The sequence below is a fragment of the Protopterus annectens genome, chromosome 4.part0, assembly GCF_019279795.1.
Source record: "Protopterus annectens isolate FY-2018-M chromosome 4.part0, PAN1.0, whole genome shotgun sequence".
NCBI classification, from domain to species: Eukaryota; Metazoa; Chordata; order Ceratodontiformes; family Protopteridae; genus Protopterus; species Protopterus annectens.
In genome coordinates this window covers 974,539,313-974,560,825 of record NC_056733.1, presented here as the reverse complement: position 1 = coordinate 974,560,825, position 21,513 = coordinate 974,539,313, and the positions used below count along the sequence as shown (strand labels likewise).

The following is a 21,513-nucleotide window of genomic DNA, read 5'->3' as shown; positions in this document are numbered from 1 at the left end:
TGACCTACCCTGTCTCAGCTAAGGAACTCAGTAGTCAACTGCTTACTGTTAGGCTTTTTGCTGAATGGCTCACTTACCTGTCTGAACCCACTCCGCTCCCCTACCCTGCCCGCAATTCCCACCTGCCCCCAGCACCTCTACATTTATACCTAACACCACCTACCAAACCTACTATCCAATCACGGTGCTCTTCCTATTACCCCTCCCCCTTATTCTCTCATCAAAGAATACTCCTCCTCTTTTTCCCCTCCCACTACTACTCCTCCCACTCCAACTCCAATATCTCTATACGCTCATTCTTCCATTGTCCTTGTCTACAATATCTAACTCTCTCCATTCACTTCTAGACCTTCCCTTAACTAGCATACCACATTATTTTTCTCTTCACTGTACTTTACCCTACCCTATCCTAACCCTTACCCTAATATAGACTGGGAACACTACTCAAGCCCAAACACCCTAGCCCAAAAGTTCCTGGAATTCATAAACTCAAATGCCATGGAACAACTAGTCACCATCCCCACAAGAGGAGATAACATACTTGATCTCATCATCACGAACATGGGAGCACAATGTTCAACACCGGAAGTATACCCCTCACTGGTGAGATCAGATCACAAACTAATCTCTGGAGGTCCTCATCCCACCCCACCTGAAATAAAAGACCACAGTAAAGAACTTCTCAAAAGCCGACTTCACACTTCTAAAGACTAGTGTGGTCTCCTTTCAGGCCCCCGAGCCAGCGGAAAACAATACTCAAGCCACTGAATCACTTACAAACGCCTTCTACCAGCACCTGCAGGACTGCATGGATAAGGCAATCCCAAGCAAAACAAAGACTCTTTGTACCAAAGGCAAGCGTCCAGTCTGGTGGACCCCAGCCATAAACAAACTCTACAACAAAAGGAGGAAGCTACTACAAGATAGAGCAAAATCCTTAAAAGGTAAGACACCTTTGATCACTAAGTAAAAAACTAAGAGCTCTCATAAAATCATCCAAAGCAAATTTCGAGAGAAAAATAGCTAAAGACTCAAAAGACAATCATAAGGCCTTCTTTAGCTATGTTAGAAACCTAGGAGGAAACTCCCAGATATGCTCAGAACTAGTTCAAAATGATGTGAAGATTACTGATCCTACAGACATTGCCAACATACTGGCTGACAGGTTCAGTGCAAACTTCTCCCCCCCCAAAAGGAGAGATATCTATACCAAATGAGTGCAGCCCCCCAAACATCTCCAGCCGGCAAGTGAGAACTGCTCTCTCCAAAGCAAAAAACACAGCATCCATGGGACCCGATGGTGTCCCCGGCTGTGTGCTCCACGAACTCAATGAGGAATTAAACCCACAGCTAGGACAGCTGTTTAATCAAAGTCTTACCTCTGGATCTGCAGGAGTGGCACTGCAACTGTGGTCCCACTTCACAAAGGCGGTGCCTCCACAGACCCTGGAAATTACCGCCCATTAGCTTGACAAGCCTTATCTGCAAAGCCATGGAGAGGATCATAATGGACCTCATAAATAAAGACATAGGGAATTTGCAGACTTTGGATCCAACCCAGTTTGGCTTTGTCAAAGGCAGATCATGCCTTTTAAACTTGGTTGACTTTTTGAAACAGTCACCAAAGCCATTGATGAGGGAAAGGCAGTCCATACAGCCTACCTCGATCTGGCTAAGGCCTTGATACAATACCCACTCGGGTATCATTGACAAACTCATCAGCTTAAATGTTAACCCATACATCACAAGATGAGTTGCAAACTGGCTGAGTGACAGAACCCACAGGGTCAGAGTTGCTGGCGCCATGTCAGACTCAAAGCCTGTCACAAGTGGTGTCCCACAGGGCTCAGTCCTGGGCCCACTCTTGTTTGGCATCTACTTTTCCAAAGTACAAGCAAACACAGGAGGGTTATGGCTGACAAAGTTTGCAGATGACTGCAAACTGGGCGCCATAGTAGAAAACACATCTGACACAGATATCCTTCAGAAGGGTCTCACAGAAACGGATAACTGGTGCCAGAGCCACGGCCTAAAGTTAAATGCCAAAATGCATAGTCATACCCTTCGGGAAAAACAAGGTTACCCCTAGCTACCAGGGATAGCTATAAGGATAAAGGGTCTCAAAAATATGTCCTATGCTGCCCGACTGAAAGAACTCCAGCTCTATTCAGTCGCTTACCGCTTGCTCAGAGGTGACCTTTGCCTAACATACAAGGCCATGTCAAACCCAGATTTGATGAATATGCTTCACCTCAAAAATCTAGATCCATCAGAGCCACAAGGGAGACTTAAACCTCGACACGGCTATTAATAGGACGTGCTGGAGGGATAGATTCATCACCCAAAGACTCCCTATGCTGTGGAACAAAATCCCGGTACATGTGAGGCAGAGCACCTTGCTGGCCTTGTTCAAGAGAAATCTTGACCAATGGATGGGAGATCGCAGATATACCCCAGGAATTACCTCAGTGTCACTGCTCGACAGAGGCACAGCAAAATAATGGGTATAGTTCCCCATACTAAAGGGGTGGCGTAAGCCACAAAACAATGGGCTAGGCTTATAAATGCCCTCGGGCAGATAGCCTAGTATGAACCTATGAACCTATGAACATGCCCAACCAACTCCCCTTAACTATCCAACTCCTCAGCTCCCTTCTCATCTTACTAATACCTCTGTATCTTGCTACTTCTTACTCCCATAAAGCTCCTCCATTCTTCCCTCCTACTCAAACTATCCCTAACACCCAACTACAATCTTTCCAACTCTCTCACTTTCACTCCATATCCTCCACCCTTATTCCACCCAACCTACTGCACCTTTTTCATCCCAAACTATTATCTACCTCAGCTAAAACTCTCTCTCAAACTTCTCCTAACCCCAGACAAATACCTACTACACAAACCTTACAGACTAAAACTTATCACCTGTAATGTCCTAGCCTTATCTGGAGACATTCATCCTTACCCTGGCCCTTGCCTCAGCACAAACTACTCCACCCCTCCACCCTCTCCTTCACCTACAGCAGATAACACCCTCCCTTTCTCTTCTCCTCCCACTTCCCCTCTTAGCACTCTTAAAATCTTCACTATCAATGCCCAGAGCCTCAACAACAAATTTCACCATGTTCAAGCCTGGATTAATCCCAATCAACCAGACATCCTAGCCATCTCTGAAACTTGGCTAAAACCCCACATTACTGACTCTGAAATCTTACCTCCTGGTTACCACATCCTCAGAAGTGACCGTTTAAACAAAAAAGGTGGAGGCTCTGCTCTAATCTACTCCAATCTTCTCTCTCTAATTCCTCTTCAAATCCATACCCCTAAATTCAAAAATTCTGAAATCACAGCAAGCCTTCTCCGTTTGAATAAACATAAGAATATCTGCTTAATTTCCTTATACATCTCCCCAGGCAACAATATCTCCACCCTTGAAGATATTCTATACTGGGCCTCTACTGAAATAAAATACAAAACCTATATTCTAGGCGATGTCAATATTGACTGGAATAAAATCAACATGCCATCCCCCTCTCTATCCATTAACCTTCTCAACTTCACTCAAGTAATCTTTTCAACAACTCCCCCTAACAAAAATCACCCCCCAGGGTCCATCATAGATTGGATTCTAGTCTCCCATCCAAACAAAATCACTCTCTGTGGCACTATCCCTGACACCTCAGTGACCATCTCCCTGCCTTCATCCATCGATCAACTAAGCTCCATCCAACACCAACATCTCTACGTTCAAACTTGTAACCTCAGCAACTTCAACCCCTTAATTTTTTCTAACATCTTTAAACAAATTAACTGGCAATCTCTAAACACTCTCCCACTCGACAACGCTGTTGAGCATTTTAACTCTATCTTCATAAATACTCTTAACTCCGTTGCCCCCCTAAGAAATAAACAAATCAAAGCTAATTCTGCCCCATGGCTGACCAAAGAAACTAAACTAATTATGCGTCACAGAGACAAATCCTGGAAGCTCTATCAGAAAAATAAACTGTCCTCTGCCTTGCTCCAATATACCCAACTCCGCAACCAAGTAAAAAAAACTTATTACCAATGACAAAAAAAACTACTACAATAAACTTCAGTCCAACAACAATAAGAACCCAAAACAATTCTGGAAATCGGTCAACTCCCTTCTCCATCCCGGATCGCAGAACAATCCCTGCCCTGACCCTAATCTATCTGACAGTGAACTGAGCTCCCATTTCAACACCTTCTTTACTGAATCCATAGCTAAGCTAACTAAAACATTCCCAAAGAACCCACCTAACTCCCTCTTCACAACGCCCAACAACCCAAACAACAATCCCCTTAATTTCCATCTCAAACCTGTTTTTATAAAAAAGCTTCTATCCAAGCTAAAGCCATGCTCTAATGCCCTGACAACATTCCCTCCTCCTTCCTCAAACATGCAGCTGAAGGTATTGCTCTCCCAATTAGTATTCGGATTAACAGATCCTTAAATGAGTCATACATACCGAAACTCTGGCGTTCAGCCTACATTCTACCTCTTCACAAAGGAGGCAAAAACACCACTATTTCTAACTTCCGCCCCATCGCCCTACTCTCTCCAATATTCTAGAAAAATGTGTCCACCACCAACTTTTACCTTATCTAATTCAGAATCACCTCCTAACACCCACCCAGCACGGCTTCCGTCCTGGCCACAGTACCATAACTGCCTTACTATCCTTCCTAGAAACTGTCAATCAAGCACGAGACCCTGGACTCATTGTATCCACAGTACTGCTAGATCTTTCGAAAGCCTTTGACACCATCTCCCATACGCACCTTCTTCATCATCTGACTAACCTCAATCTCTCCCCTAATGCTCTATCCTGGTTCTCCAGTTACCTATCTGACAGATCTCAAGCTGTCAAATGGAAGAACTCCTCCTCTTCCTTCTTGCCTACACCTACTGGCATTCCTCAGGGGTCCATCCTCGGACCCATGCTTTTCAACATCTTTATAAATAACCTTCACAACGTCATCCCCGACACCATGGTCATCCAATACGCTGATGACTCTTACCTTGGTCTGTTATGCCCCCAACTTTCCTGAACTACTGACCAAAACTCAATTAGCCTTTTCCACTACAGAGAACTGGATGCACCAAAACCACATTTCACTCAACTCCAGTAAATCTAAAATACTAATTTTCCTCCCCTCCAAGGTTTCCCCCTTGGACAAAAACACTTTCAATGTCCTAAGCCAAACTAACACTGCCATTGAAGTGGTCCCCTCTGCAAAACTCCTTGGCATTACCATAGATGAACACCTCAAATTCGATCTTCAAATACAACAAAACAAAGAAAACCCACCAAAAGCTAGGTATGCCATATAGGAACAATCATTTTCTTTCCAACTCTTCTAGGCATACCCTGGCAATCACCTACTTCCTACCTTCCCTACTATATGGAGCCCCTCTTCTAACCAATTTGTCTGTTACCAACACCTCTAAGCTTGCTATAATAAGAGCTCTAAATTTGCCACCAAATCCAAAACATCAACTCACCGCTGCCTCAGCCTACAATCTCTGAACTGGTTAGAACTCCCTAACCACCTAGACTATCTGCAACTAACCACCGCTCACAAACTAATATTCTCCCCTGATAAATGCCCAGCCTTAAAGAACATCTTTCCTCCATACATCCCTAACAGATCACCAAGATCTGAACACCAAAACCTAATCTCCATTCTCAAACCCAAACATCCCACTGGCCAGCTTCTACTTTCCTTCTCTCTAGGTAAAAAATGGAACTCTCTGCCTCCTTCTCTTAGGACTATACCCAACACTGAATCCTTCAAGACTCAACTTTTCCTTCACCTATCTTCCAAATGTAAATGCTCCTGCTTTCACCCCACATAAATTCTAGGGATTCTCCACTAAGCTCTCCTTACTCCCACTCCACTATACCCTCATACTTATTCTTATTGCTCCAAAGAACCAGAACTAGCAGACTTTAATTGATTCCAAGCATGTAAATATTGTAATCTGAAAAAATAAATAAATAAATAAATAAAATTTCTGTTGTTAAACTGTCTCAATGTATACTACACTTTGCAATTGTTGAATGTATGAATCCTACTCTTGTATTTCACTTTGTAACCTTTATTTGTTTTTTTGCAACCTATATTGTATTGTATTTCACTTTGTAACATTTATTTGCATTTTGCAACCTTTATTCTATTATATTGTTCATGGAGCTTTTCTCCCCAGGCCTCCACTGAAAATGGGCACTTGTTGGCCCAGTGGACTTCCCCGGTAATCAAACTGATAATAAATAAAGTGCTACGGAATAAGAAGATTTGCGTACTAAGAAAGGGACCCTCCAAACAGGAGACCCCAACCATTACCCACTGCAGAGAGCTCCTTGAAATAAGATCATTAAATGACTCAAACAGATATTACCTACACATACAGTAACGTGTACATTTTCATAAAAATAAAAATGTCCCTCCTGGTACTACCTACTCGGTGGATGATGCCAGCGGAATGCAGGTGCTTAATACCGCACAGCATTTGGTAGAGAAGGTAGGACATTCGTTCATGGTCTAGTTCCATATGTATAACTTGGCACAAGTTAGCATCCATCAGTTCCATGACTAAGTACCTAGACAGAACACAAACAAATACATCTAGATTACGATTAGCTTCAAAAAATGTTTCTGAATTTCTTTGAATTACTACAAATGAACTACCAAGTACCATTACAAACACTGTATATGTATGCCATCCTTTGGTTAATAGCAGTGCATTGACTTAAATCTTCACGTTACATACTAGTTAAGCCTGTAAATGTTAGGCAAATGCTGAAAATGGCAAACATAATGCACTTCAGTAGTAGAAGCAAGAAGAGGAGCCATGGCTGACCCAAGTAAAAATGTGGGGCCCAACCTCCATCTAACTGCAAACTTCCGGGACTTAAGACTGTTTCAGAGATGAGCTATTACTGCATATTACAAATAAAATGGTATGTCCGTTTATTCATTCATTAGCTTATATCTTAAGTGAACTACTGCATCCCTGGGTTACCCTCAGATTCAGGGTCTCTCGCAGCTCATCAGTGTTTGCTTAATCAACTCGGGCACCTTACAAGGGACCTATTTGATGTGTCTCTGTGGTCCTGTGTCTACACTATGCTTCATCAGGTGGGTGTACCCTAGCTTACCAGGAAACACATTTACAAGCGTCTTTAGTAATGCCAAAATCTCCTGAACCTGGGTGGGAGAACAGCAAAGGTATTCTTGGCCTGGCACTACTACTTTTTTGGTTTTAATTTTTTTTGTCTCCCTCCTTTCCATTCTTCCTTTCATTTAAATTAATGCCATGCACTCCTTCACATCCCATTCTCAATAACTTTACTGACTGTAAACACTTTGCTCTTTATATATTATTAATGCCATGCACTCCTTCACATCCCATTCTCAGTAACTTTACAGACCGTAAACACTTTGCTCTTGTATATTAATGCCATGCACTCCTTCACATCCCATTCTCAATAACTTTACTGACTGTAAACACTTTGCTCTTTATATATTATTAATGCCATGCACTCCTTCACATCCCATTCTCAGTAACTTTACAGACCGTAAACACTTTGCTCTTGTATATTAATGCCATGCAATCCTTCATATCCCATTCTCAGTAACTTTACAGACTGTAAACACTTTGCTCTTTATATATTATTAATGCCATGCACTCCTTCACATCCCATTCTCAATAACTTTACAGACCGTAAACACTTTGTTCTTTATATATTATTAATGCCATGCACTCCTTCACATCCCATTCTCAAAAACTTTACAGACTGTAAACACTTTGTTCTTTATATATTATTAATGCCATGCACTCCTTCACATCCCATTCTCAGTAACTTTACAGACTGTAAACACTTTGTTCTTTATATATTATTAATGCCATGTACTCCTTCACATCCCATTCTCAATAACTTTACAGACTGTAAACACTTTGTTCTTTATATATTATTAATGCCATGCACTCCACATCCCATTCTCAGTAACTTTACAGACTGTAAACACTTTGTTCTTTATATATTATTAATGCCATGCACTCCTTCACATCCCATTCTCAGTAACTTTACAGACTGTAAACACTGTTCTTTATATATTATTAAAGCCATGCACTCCTTCACATCCCATTCTCAATAACTTTACAGACTGTAAACACTTTGTTCTTTATATATTATTAATGCCATGCACTCCTTCATCCCATTCTCAGTAACTTTACAGACTGTAAACACTTTGTTCTTTATATATTATTTTCTCAACAAGAGACGTTATGCTACCTGATATTATGCTGGTATACTGGTAACTCATCTTACCAGTTTCACTGGCTGACTGTGAATAAAGTACAGTTTTGTACCTACCATAAATGTAGATGTCCGAACAGGATAGCATCTGCAGTCCTTACAAATGGGTTGTCCTGTCGTCAGGCAGCCCTTCGGTCGGCCGGATTCCAAAGTCTGGGTCTGGCCTCGGCTGGTGTCGCACTTCACCCGACGTCATCACTGTAGGTCTTCGGGTATAAAGGCATCAGCCGACGCCATTTTCCTCAGTGTTTCTTGCCCCAGATGCCAGTTGCCCTCTTGGATAGCTAAATTTTTGGATAAATGCCAATGTTTCCAAAAGAGTAGAAGGCAAACAAAAAATAAGCATGTATGTACATATATACAAACAAATACACCATAAGAATCCCCCCCCCCCCAGCTAGCTATTAGGAGGGTAAATACCCTAGGAGTACCACAGAGGGGAAGGAGGGTGGGTAATCCTGACTGCAGATGCTATCCTGTTCGGACATCTACATTTATGGTAGGTACAAAACTGTACTATGTCCTTCAAGGATGCATCTGCAGTCCTTACAAATGGGTAGAATACCATATCCAAACTAGGGGAGGAGGAAGAAGAAATTATGGTGTAGTTAGGATCCCTTGCAAAACAGCAGTGGCAAACCCTGCTCGGGATCTAGAGTATAGAGGTAAGTTATAATGCTTGGCAAATGTATGCACGGAGGTCCAAGTAGCAGCCTCTATAATGTCCTTGGTAGCCACTCCTCGTAAGAAAGCTGTGGTAGTGGCTGTAGTCCTAGTAGAATGAGGCCTTATGTTCTGTGGAACTTGCTTTCCATGGTAGGAGTAACAGAATCGTATGCAATTTCCTATCCACTTGGAGATTGTCTGTTTGGAAATTGCTTTTCCTTCCCTTCCTGTTGCATATGCTACTAGTAGCTGGTCAGTTTTTCTATTGCCCTTGGTTCTGTCCAGGTAGTAGCGCAATTGTCTATGTACATCCAAGGTATGCAGCAGTCTTTCCCCTCTGTTCTGTGGATTGGGAAAGAAGGTAGGTAGGTGGATTGCCTGGTTTAGAGGCACTCTGGATACCACCTTAGGCATAAATGTAGGATTAGTTCTCATGGACACACTATCTTGATGGAAGATTAGGAAGGGTTGTACTGCCATTAGAGTCTGTAGTTCCGAAACCCTTCTTGCTGAAGTAATTGCCAGCAGGAAAGCAGTTTTCCAGGATAGGTGTTGTAGATCTGCTGTTGCTGCTGGTTCGAATGGAGGGAGTGTCAATTTTTCTAGCACAAAGTTCAAGTCCCATGCTGGTATTGGTGGTTTCCTAGGAGGTTTTACATTCTTAATTCCTCTCAGAAACTGCCTGAGTAGAGGGTGTGAGAAGACAGGGGGATCGAAGCTGTATTCTGCAGAAATAGCTGATGCATGTATCTTGATGGAGGAGTAGGACAGGCCTGTATGAAGAAGCTCTGCCAAATACTCCAGGATGTTGGCAATATCTACCTTTGACACATCTTTTCCTCTTTCAGTACTCCAAATGACAAACCTTTTCCATTTTCCTGCATAGTTCCTTCTTGTTGAAGGTCTGCGGGCCTCAAGGATAATGTCTTTAACCCTTTGGGATAAATCTGGGTTAGTTGCTGTTATGTAATGTTCCAGGCAGTCAGTTGCAGAGTTTTCAGGTTTGGATGCAGGATGTTGTAGTCGCTCTGAGTTAACATCAAAGGAATCAGGGGTAGTGTCCACGGTTCCCCCCGAGACATGCTCCTCAGTAATGGATACCAATGTTGTCTTGGCCAATTTGGAGCTATCAGAATTATCCTTGGACGTTCCTTTTTGATTTTCAGTAGTACCTTGTGCATCAAAGGAAGAGGTGGAAATGCATATGCTGTCAGGCCTTTCCAACTGAAGGATAGAGAATCCATCTTCCAAGCAAGTGGGTGGTATGTCCTTGTGCAGAATTTCTTGAGCTGGTGATTGAGTGGGGATGCGAATAGGTCTATTTGTGGCATTCCCCATTTCTTTGTGATGGCCTTGAAGATGTCCGGGTGTAGCATCCATTCGTGAGCATCCGAGGTAGTTCTGCTTAACATGTCTGCTAGGATGTTTTCTTTTCCCGGTACAAATATTGCCTGTAACTAAATGTTGTAACTCAGAGCCATATTCCATAGGTCTAGAGCCATTCGGCATAGGGGGTATGAATGAGTGCCTCCCTGTTTGTTGATGTACCACATGACTGTGGTGTTGTCTGTCCTTATCATCAATTGGCCTTCTTTGAGGAATGGTTTGAAACTCTGGATTGCTAGTTTTACTGCCAGCATTTCTTTTTGATTTATGTGTAGGTGCAGCTGATCTGGAGTCCATAAGCCTTGAATGCACTTGTCCAGCATGTGGGCCCCCCAACCGAGGTCTGAGGCGTCCGTTGTGATGGTTTGGCTTGGTTGAATGTTGTGGAAGGACAAACCTGGGTTTGACTGGCATGCCTGAGCCCACCATAGGAACTCTTGTTTCAGGCATGGGATTAGTGGTATTTCGGTTTCTAAGCTGTGTCTGTGTTGAGACCATAAATTCTTCAGGTACCACTGTAGCTTTCTCATATGCAGTCTGGCATGGGGGACCAGGATTATGCAGGATGCCATGAAGCCCAAGGCCTGCAGTACTTTCCTTGCTGTTAGTTTGTTCTGCTTTGTTATTGCCAAGAAGTAAAGAGGAAGTTGTTCTTGTTTTTCTGCAGTTAGGAATGCCATCTGTTTTACTGTGTCCAGTTCTGCACCCAAGAATGTTCTTGTCTGGGATGGTATCAGTCTTGACTTTTTTAAATTGACTGTGTATCCCAGGGCTTGTAGTAAACAAATGACTCTTTGTAAGTCTTGTGTCAGCTTGTTTTTGTTGTCCGCTTGTATCAGGCAGTCGTCCAGGTATGGATAAATTTCGATTCCCTGAAGCCTGCAGTGAGCGATTACTGATGCCAGGCATTTCGTGAACACTCTGGGCGCAGTAGATAAGCCAAAGGGCAATGCTGAGAATTGATAATGCTCTGATCCTGCAAGAAATCTGAGGTATCTTCTGCAATATGGTCGTATGGGGACGTGCAGGTATGCCTCCTTGAGATCTAGAGTTACCAGCCAATACTCCTTGCCCAGCATGGGAAGAAGTTGCTGTAGGGTCAGCATTTTGAATTTTGGAACAATGATGAATGTGTTTAAAGCGGACAGGTCGAGAATAGGTCTCCAACTTTTCTCTTTTCTTGGTACTAGGAAGAGTCTGGAGTAAAATCCCTTGCCCTGTTCTGTAGGTGGTACCCCTTTCCACAGCTCTCATCTTTGTTAATTGAGCTATTTGTTTTAGAGCTTCTGCCTTTTGATTTGGTGGCAGGTTTGGCATTCCTCTTTTATTGGTAAGGTGTGGAAGTGAAACCTGTAGCCTTGGTCTATAGTTTGCAAAATCCACTTGTCTCTTGTAATATAGTGCCAGTTTTTTGAAAATAAGGCTAACTTTCCGCCTAAGGGTGCTGCTATTTGTTCCCTGGTAGGCGGTGTCAGAGCCAAGTCACTGTGATTGTCCTGTTGCAGTGGTAGTGGTTGTATCAGTGCCTCGTTGGTTATTGCCTTGCCACTGGCGTCCCCTGTAGGCACCTCCTCTGGATTGATTTCTGCCTCTTGAACGCATATTCCTGCCTCTCTGAGTTTTAGAGGAGTCTGGAAAGGTCCAATTTTTGGAAGGCCAGTTCCTGCTAAACCTTGGGGGCTGAACCTGTAAGAAATCTTTAACTGTTTGTACAGATTTTGCCTTCTCTTCCATTTTCTTCATTACCTGTTGGGCAGGAGAACCAAATAGACTGACCTTATCCATAGGAGCATCTAATAGCTTTGCTTTAACATGATCCGGCAAGACCTGCTCTTTCAGCCATGCATGCCTTCTTATAACTGTGCCAGTCATGGCTGATCTAAATGAAGCCTCCAGTGCATCATAGCCACATTTTAAAGAATGGTTACTAACCTGCTGAATGTTATTCACCATTTCTAGAACATATTTCTTATCTAAGGAATCATCAGAGGACAGTTTCTTAGTTAACTGATCAAGCATAAACTCTTGGTATTGGATCATATGAAACTGACAGTTCAAAGCTCTAGCTGAGAGAGTAGCAGAGGTGTATACTTTTTACCCCATCTCTCTAAGGACCTGGATTCCCTTTCAGAAGGGAGAGGGTTTTTCGCTGAGGTCAAGCTACTGCCTTAGGCCCCTGGGAGATAGTCTCAGGATCTGCAAAAGGAGCCTTGTATAAGTGGTGGTGAGTGTCCGGGACCCTGTAAAACCTATCGGGCTTAGCAGGGGCTGGAGGTAAAGTATCAGGAGCAGTGCAAGCATCATTAAATGCATCATCCACAACAGGAAGAACTGGAGGTATAGCTAAAGGCCTATGTTGCGGTAAGTGTAAAAGGTCCTAAGCCTTTTCTTGAATCTGAGAAATCTTGACCCTGCCATTGGAATTGCTCTCTCATGGCATGTAAGGTTTCCCCAAAAGAAAATTCCTCTGGTGGAGAGGCAGATGGAATTGATTCTTCTGCATCGGAGTCTTCATAAGTAGAAAAAGGAGCCTCTGGATGGTCTGTATTGTCTGTATCATCAGAAGAGTCATCTGAGGACACTGGCTCAGGGGTCTCTGCTCTAGGTCTCTTTTCTGGAGGCTGAGAGGCCCTGTCTGGGTGAGATTGGGATCCCCTAATTAAAGAGATGAGATCCTCTGCCAGAGTAAGCATTTGGGAACTGGAACTGGGCCTGTGTGAGGGGGGCTTAACAGGCACAGACTTAGCAGATTTGGCTGCTTTAGCCCTGGCAAAGGCCTTTATAGACATGGCTGCAGGAGGCCTAGCAGCACCACGTGCTGGAGTAGAGACATCCAAAGGGATGGTGTCCGATAATTCTTGAGAAACCACAGTAGTAGGCAAAACTTCAGAGGCCGTTTCAACTAGGGTTGAAGGGGCCTCGGTAGTAGTCATGGATTCAGCTGAAGATTGACCCGTTTGCTCGGTTTCGGCCGAAACCGAGACACTCGCGACTTGCTTAACCGTGGTTTCGGCCAAAACCGCGGACCGCGAGTGTCGGTCCTTCTCTTTGCGTTTCTTAACAATTTGAATAGTCGGAGGATCCGACGGCATAATGTACGCAAAATCTGAGCCGAAAAACTGTTCAGCAAACTCCGACCGACGCCTAAGTGCTCGTCGGTTGAAGGAAGCACAGGCTAAACAAGCTGCTACGTCGTGGTCTGGGCCTAAACAAGGTAAGCAGTAAGAGTGGAAATCTTTATGAGGTATTTGTTTCCCACAAGTTAAACAGTTATTCACTTTTTCTGACATCGGCTGAGGCAAGAAAGAGTCCCCAACGGGGTACTTAGCTTTTTAGAAGTCTTCGAAGTAGTATTCGGTAGAAGTAATCTCTGGATCTGACCGACCGGCACTTGCAAACAGCTTCTGCTTCGGGCGCCACGCGGCAAGAAAGACTGGGGAAAATGGCGTCGGCTGATGCCTTTATACCCGAAGACCTACAGTGATGACGTCGGGTGAAGTGCGACACCAGCCGAGGCCAGACCCAGACTTTGGAATCCGGCCGACCGAAGGGCTGCCTGATGACAGGACAACCCATTTGTAAGGACTGCAGATGCATCCTTGAAGGACATCACATCTTACGATAATACTCATTTATGTATTATCTTAATTTAATGCCCTTCTGCATGCCACCTGTTACAGTACCTCTGCTACAGTGATAATGATTAATGTTTATTCTGAAACACTGTCACTTTGCTCTCCCCTCTTCCTAGCCAGCATTATAATGATACTGCGTGAGAAAGAAAACCGCCAACACTGTGGATTTACAAAGTTCTAAATATCAGACCAGATCAGCAGACTTCTACTACTGATTAAATCCCATCAGTCACACATAATGCTGCAGTAGTAATCTTATGAAGAACATCGCCTGAAATTTTCCTGGTCAAAAAGAGAACTGTTCACCCTTTCCAAAACACAATTTAAATCCCACATAAGCCGCAATATCTTAAAGTCAAATAAAAATAGTTATTCAATCAAACCTTCATATTTTAAAAGGAAGAAAATGCTCATGAAGTAGCACCTACGTAGGAGACTTCCTGCGCAGCGGCATTTCATCCATTTCCGCTAGTCTGATTTATAGGATTCACATATTTTTTACATTTAGACATCTGACTTAACCTTAAGCATAAACAATGGTTTGCAGCACAGTGAAAATTTTTTGTGGGTTAAGGTATGCTACTCAAAAAGTAACACTGTAATGGATAGACAAAAAAGTTAAGGCAGGCACATCAGCAAAACAGACCAATGTATTTTCATGAAGAGCAATTAAGCCCCCCAAAAAAACAGTGGTTAGCTGAACAAATGCTGAGCTATTCTCTCTACATGAAAATCATTTTCACGTTTAGAAATACTACTACCAAACATGTTTCAATCTTTTAGAAGACATTAGTGACCTCGGGAGAAAAAACATGTGTGAGACAACAAGCATCAGCTTCAAGTTAGCAGAAGGGGTGCTAGCACCCCATCGTCTTGCTGAATCAGATACTTCTTGTCAGGAAAAATCTGAAAATGAGGTCTGCTCTAACAGCATGGAAAACCAAGGGTGTCCTGGCCAATGGATAACAACATGAATGAATGGAACATTTGTTCTCCTTCCATTAATCTGAATGCTTTGGATATGGAACCTTTGTTCTTCCATTAATCAGGATGCTTTGGATATGGAACCTTTGTTCTCCTTCCATTAATCAGGATGCTTTGGATATGGAACCTTTGTTCTCATTCCATTAATCAGGATGCTGTGGATATGGAACCTTTGTTCTCCTTCCATTAATCAGGATGCTTTGCATATGGAACCTTTGTTGTCCTTCCATTAATCAGGATGCTTTGGATATGGAACCTTTGTTGTCCTTCCATTAATCAGGATGCTTTGGATATGGAACCTTTGTTGTCCTTCCATTAATCAGGATGCTTTGGATATGGAACCTTTGTTGTCCTTCCATTAATCAGGATGCTTTGGATACAGAACCTTTGTTCTCCTTCCATTAATCAGGAACCTTTGTTCTCCTTCCATTAATCAGGATGCTTTGGATATGGAACCTTTGTTCTCCTTCCATTAATCAGGATGCTTTGGATATGGAACCTTTGTTCTCCTTCCATTAATCAGGATGCTTTGGATACGGAACCTTTGTTCTCCTTCCATTAATCAGAATGCTTTGCATATGGAACCTTTGTTCTTCCATTACTCAGGATGCATTGGATATGGAACCTTTGTTCTCCTTCCATTAATCAGGATGTTTTGGGTACAGAACCTTTGTTCTTCTTCCATTAATCAGGATGCTTTGGCTATGGAACCTTTATTCTCCTTCCATTAATCAGGATGCTTTGGATATGGAACCTTTGTTCTCCTTCCATTAATCAGGATGCTTTGGATATGGAACTTTTGTTCTCCTTCCATTAAACAGGATGCTTTGGATATGGAACCTTTGTTCTCCTTCCATTAATCAGGATGCTTTGGATATGGAACATTTGTTCTCCTTCCATTAATCAGGATGCTTTGGATAGGGAACCTTTGTTCTCCTTCCATTAATCAGGATGCTTTGGATATGGAACCTCTGTTCTCCTTCCATTAATCAGGATGCTTTGGATATGGAACCTTTGTTCTCCTTCCATTAATCAGGATGCTTTGGATATGGAACCATTGTTCTTCCATTAATCATGATTCTTTGGGTATGGAACCTTTGTTCTCCTTCCATTAATCACGATTCTTTGGGTATGGAACCTTTGTTCTCCTTCCATTAATCAGGATGCTTTGGATATGGAACCTTTGTTCTCCTTCCATTAATCAGGATGCTTTGGATATGGAACCTTTGTTCTCCTTCCATTAATCAGGACGCTTTGGATATGGAACCTTTGTTCTCCTTCCATTAATCAGGACGTTTTGGATATGGAACCTTTGTTCTCCTTCCATTAATCAGGATACTTTGGATATGGAACCTTTGTTCTCCTTCCATTAATCAGGATGCTTTGGATATGGAACCTTTGTTCTCCTTCCATTAATCAGGACGCTTTGGATATGGAACCTTTGTTCTCCTTCCATTAATTAGGACGCTTTGGATATGGAACCTTTGTTCTCCTTCCATTAATCAGGATGCTTTGGATATAGAAAGTACAGTTGTGTACACTTACCATAAATGTAGATGTTTGAGCGTATTCACTGTTGCAGTCATCACACCTGCCTGCAGGTGGCACTCAGTTGGCCCGAATACCAGAGTCTTGGGATTTCTGCATTGGATACTGTTGCCTCTTCCATGACATCATGTTGTCAGGGGTATAAAACATGCAGCTGATGCCATTACATCTGTTTTTCTTGCCCCAGATGTCAGGAGCCCCCATAATAGGAAGCAATTACATGGTGTGTAACACCTCCAGTAAAAAGTAAATACCATTGCCATAATATATGGCCAAGAAGAGGATAGGTAGAAAGTATAGAAAAAAATCAGGGGGCTGGAGGGAGGGTAACCAGGACTGCAGCAGTGAATACACTCGAACATCTACATTTATGGTAAGTGTACACAACTGTACTATGTTCTTCGTGTTTCACTGTTGCATTCATCACACTTGGGTTGATTCCCAAAAGCTGAGAAAGGGTGGGGGCAGTCAAGAAGCATTAGGGCTGGCTAGCAGGCCTTGTAAGACTGCTGTGGCAAATCCAGCTCTGGATTTAGAAAAGATAGGTAAGTGCCGATGTTTGGTGAAGGTGTGTACAGAACTCCAGGTTGTAGCTTCCAGGATGTCCCTGGAAGGGACTCCCCTGAGAAATGCTGTAGAGGTTGAGGTAGCCCTAGTGGAATGAGTTCTGATCCCCTGTGGGGTAGGTTTTCCATGGTGTCTGTAGCAGAAATGGATGCAGTGTGCTATCCATTTGGAAATGGCTTGCCTTGAAATGGCCTTGCCCTCTGCCCCTATAGCAAATCTGACTAGCAGCTGGTCAGATTTTCTGAAAAGTTTAGTCCTGTCAAGGTAGAACCTGAGCTGTCTATGCACGTCCAAGGAGTGCAGGATCCTTTCCCCTTTATTCTGAGGATTAGGGAAAAAGGTTGGTAAGTGGATGGCTTGGTTTAAAGCCACACTGGATACCATCTTGGGCATAAATGAAGGGTTAGTCCTGAGGGAAACCCTGTCAGCATGGAAAATAATGAAGGGTTCCACAGCCATTAGTGCTTATAACTCAGACACTCTTCTTGCTGAAGTGATGGCTAGAAGTAAGGCTGTTTTCCAATAGAGGAATTTTAACTCTGCTCCAGCAGCAGGTTCAATTGGGAGAAGCGTGAGCTTCTCTAGTACAAAGTTAAGGTCCCAGGCAGGGGAGGGAGCTCTCCTCGGGGGCCTTAAATTGTTAACTCCTCTCAGGCACTGTTTGATGAGAGGGTGAGAAAAGACAGGAGGCTCAGTATTGTAATGAGCTGAGATGGCAGAGGCATGGATCTTAATGGATGAGAAAGATAGGCCTCTGTGGAGCAGCTCTGCTAGGTAATCTAAGATTTGAGGTAAGGTTGGCACGGCTGTGTCCTTTCCTTGAGACTGGCTCCAAGAACAATATCTTTTCCACTTTTCAGAATAGGATTTCCTAGTACTAGGCCTTCTGGCCTCAAGGATGACATCCAGCACCTGTTTGCTGAGGGTTGCTGGTGGTGTATTCAGGGGATAAGCCAGGCTGCAAGGTTCAGGGTTTGCAGCTGTGGATGCAAAATCTGTCCCTCCTGCTGGGACAACAGGGAGGGGGTCTGATGGTGCCAGGGTGGCACTGCTGTCACACTATGTAGGAGTGGGTACCAGTGCTGGCGTGGCCAGTTTGGGGCAATAAGGATTTTCCTTGGTCTGTCTTGTTTGAATATGAGTAATACTTTTGAGAGGAGGGGCAGAGGGGGAAAGGCATTAATTGAGAGGTTTTCCCATGTAAAGGATAGAGCATCAACTTTCCACGCTTTGCTGTGAGGATTTCTGGTGCAAAATTTGCTCAATTGATGGTTTTGGGGGGAGGCAGAGGTCCACCTCTGGTGTCCCCCACCAGTGGACTGGAAGTTTGAATGAGCTGGGTTCCAGAATCCACTCATGTGGGTCCAGTAGATTTCTGCTTAAGGCGTCTGCCAGTGAATTTTGTTTGCCTGGCAGGAACTGAGCTTGCAGGTTGCACTTGGTTGCTCAAGGCTGTGTTCCACAGGGCCATGGCTAACCTGCAGAGTGGGTAGGAATGAGTCCCCCCCCCTGCTTGTTTATGTACCACATAACTGTGGTGTTGTCTGTCTATCAGGAGTTGTCCTGGAAGGATAAGTTAATTGAAGGCCGTCAGAGCATTCTGTACAGCTAACATTTTTTTGTGACTGATATGCAAGGGAATTTGTCCTGGGCTCTATTTGCCTTGAATGCATTTGCCTGCCATGTGAGCCACCCCATGCATAGTCTGATGCATCTGTTGTCAGGGTTTGGGCGGTGAGGGGTTGAGTGAAAGGAAGTCCCTTGTTGTGGTTGCATGCCTCTGCCCACCAAAGGAACTCTGCCCTTAGACAAGGAATGATAGGTATCACTGATTCCAGGTCCTGAGAATGTTGACACCAGAGACTTTTTAAGTACCATTGAAGTTTCCTCATATGCAGTCTTGCATATGGAATTAGTAGAATGCATGAGGCCATGAACCCTAGGGGCTTGCAGTATTTTTCTTGCAGATAGCTGGGTTTTGGTGGCCATTAGTTTGAAGTAGTTTGTCAAATAAACTTGTTTTTCTGGAGTGAGGAATGCCATCTGGGAAGTTGCTGCAAATTGCTCATATAGAACTCATCACTGTTACTGCTTTGAGACAGCTCTACTGGCTTGAACTGCCCAACCTCCTAACCTACAATCAGCTCTGCCTCTGTCATTCTATCTATTACCTCCCCAGTAAGTGTCCTGCCCTCAAAAACCTAGTACATCATCACTCAGCCAAAAGGCCTCTTAGATCATCAAGCAAACTACTTCTAGAAGTCACCAACAGCTACACTAGCTTTGGAGATGCACTATATAGTAGTTCAGTGGCTAAAAAATGGAACTCTGTCCCCACTAGCATTCAAAACGCATCGTCCAAAGCCTCCTTTAAAGACCTCATCAGGCCACATCTCAAGCAAAGTTGGCAGTGCCATGATTGCTCCCCAGGCTAGTGAAAGCGGATAACATATACATACTAAATCTAGAGCACTTGATAATAGTTTTCAATCTTACTCACAAACACTGCCTAATCTACAATGTACGTACTATGTATGCATTCTACCTATGTTCAAAATTTCAGCTGTACACCACAAATCTATGTGCCGCATACCACTGTAAAAACATGTCTCTTGTAATTTGTGTGTATACTGATCATCTCTAACTAAATGTGTCTGTAATTTTTCTTTGTGGAGCTTTTCTCCCCGGGCCTCTGCTGAAAACGGGCCTTTTCGGCTCAGTCAGATACCCCCAGTTAACAAATGTAAAATAAATAAAATAAATAAGCTTGCTCCCAGGAATACAATCTGTTGGCTGGGTACCAGATGTGATTTATTTTAGTTGATGGCGTACCCCAGAGAAGTTAGGAGTCTCTTTATAAATGCCAGGTGCTGAAGTAGCAATTCCTGACTGTCCACCTGAATCAGGCAATTGTCCAGATATGGATAAATTTGAATATTTCTCTGCCTGCAGTAATGCAATGGCTGGAGCCAGGCACTTTGTGAATATTCTGGGTGAGTAGATAAGCCAAAGGGAAGTGCAGAGAACTGATCGTGCATACAGCCTGCCCTGAAACATTGATATTTCCTGCAAGATTCCCTTATGGGGATGTGCAGATAAGCTTCTTTAAAGTCTTGGGTGACTAGCCAGGCATCCTTGGCTAGCATAGGAAGAAGCTGTTGCAGTGTAAGCATTTTGAATTTTGAGACCACCAGGAAAGCGTTGAGAATTGACATATCCAAGATAGGGTTGCCAAGAGCCCATCTTTTCTGGCCACCAGGAATAGTCTGGAGTAGAAACCCTGTCCCCTTTGTTCTACTGGAACTGGTTGAATAGCCCTGATACTGAGCAGGGAAAGTACTTGCTTTTGGGTCTCTGCCCACTGGTTTGGAGGAAGGTCTGGTAACCCATTTGGGGTTGGCAGTGAGTGGAAGTAGAATCTGTATCCCTGGGATACAATGTTTAGGACCCATCTGTCCTAGGTAATGATCATCCAGTTTTTTGCATGCAGGGTGAGGTTTCCTCCTAGGGGTACAAGTACTTGGGCATGGCTGGGAAGGATGATAGACAAGTCATTGTGAACATTTTCCATAAGGGGGTGGCTTACCACTTCCTGTTTTTGAGGTGGGAGCACTCCATTGTTTAGATCTCTGCATACCCTGAGACTGTAGTCTTGGTGGTCTGTGGCCTCTGGATTTGGGCTGAGAAGGCCTGGGAGAGGCTGAAAAGGACCAGTTTTTAAAAGGCCAATGCCTACTGAATCTGGGTGGCTGCACCTGTAAGAAATCTTCAACAGTTTGCATAGATTTAGCTTTTTCCTCCATTAAGAACAACTGCTTTTGTGCCAAACAAATGTTCCTGGTTTAATGGAGCATCTAGTAATTTTGCTTTGACATGGTCTGGCAAGATTTGTTCCTTAGCCAAGCATGCCTTCTCAGTACAGGCCCAGTGACAGCAGCCCTGTAAGATGCTTCTAAGGCATCAAAACCACACTGCAAAGTATGTTTACTAACTTGGTTTGCAGAATGCATTAACTCTTGTAAAAAAAAAGTTATTTACTCACCATAACGTTCCATGTTTGTAGTCCATCTCGCCATTCATTCTTACACATGGGTTCAGAGCTGATCCTCGGCTCCGACTCGGCCTATTACAAAGCTCAAAGTCTTCTAGTTGGTTTGTGGCTAGGTAGGTATCCCATGGTGCACCAGTATAATCACCAGAGCTTGTTTGCTGCTAAACTATAGAAAGACAGAACTAAGGTTATCCAGAAAGAACAATAATGAAAGGTCTCTACCCTATCAAGGTAATACTATCCTGTCTCCAGATCCTTCCAGGATGGGCGGGTAGGTGGGTGGGTTCGTAAGAATGAAGGGCGAGTTGGACTACAAACATGGAACGTT

The 21,513-nt window shown here is 43.4% G+C and overlaps 1 protein-coding gene across 4 annotated transcripts in view; it reads right to left on the bottom strand.

The window, feature by feature from the left end:
• LOC122799705 (mitogen-activated protein kinase 9) overlaps positions 1–21,513 on the bottom strand; it is a 1,999,785-nt gene that overhangs the window by 969,769 nt on the left and 1,008,503 nt on the right. For all 4 annotated transcript variants that reach the window (XM_044068940.1, XM_044068939.1, XM_044068938.1 and 1 more), the window contains exon 6: positions 6,491–6,629. In XM_044068940.1, the coding sequence (XP_043924875.1) occupies positions 6,491–6,629 (139 nt within the window). The remainder of the gene's footprint in view (positions 1–6,490; positions 6,630–21,513) is intronic.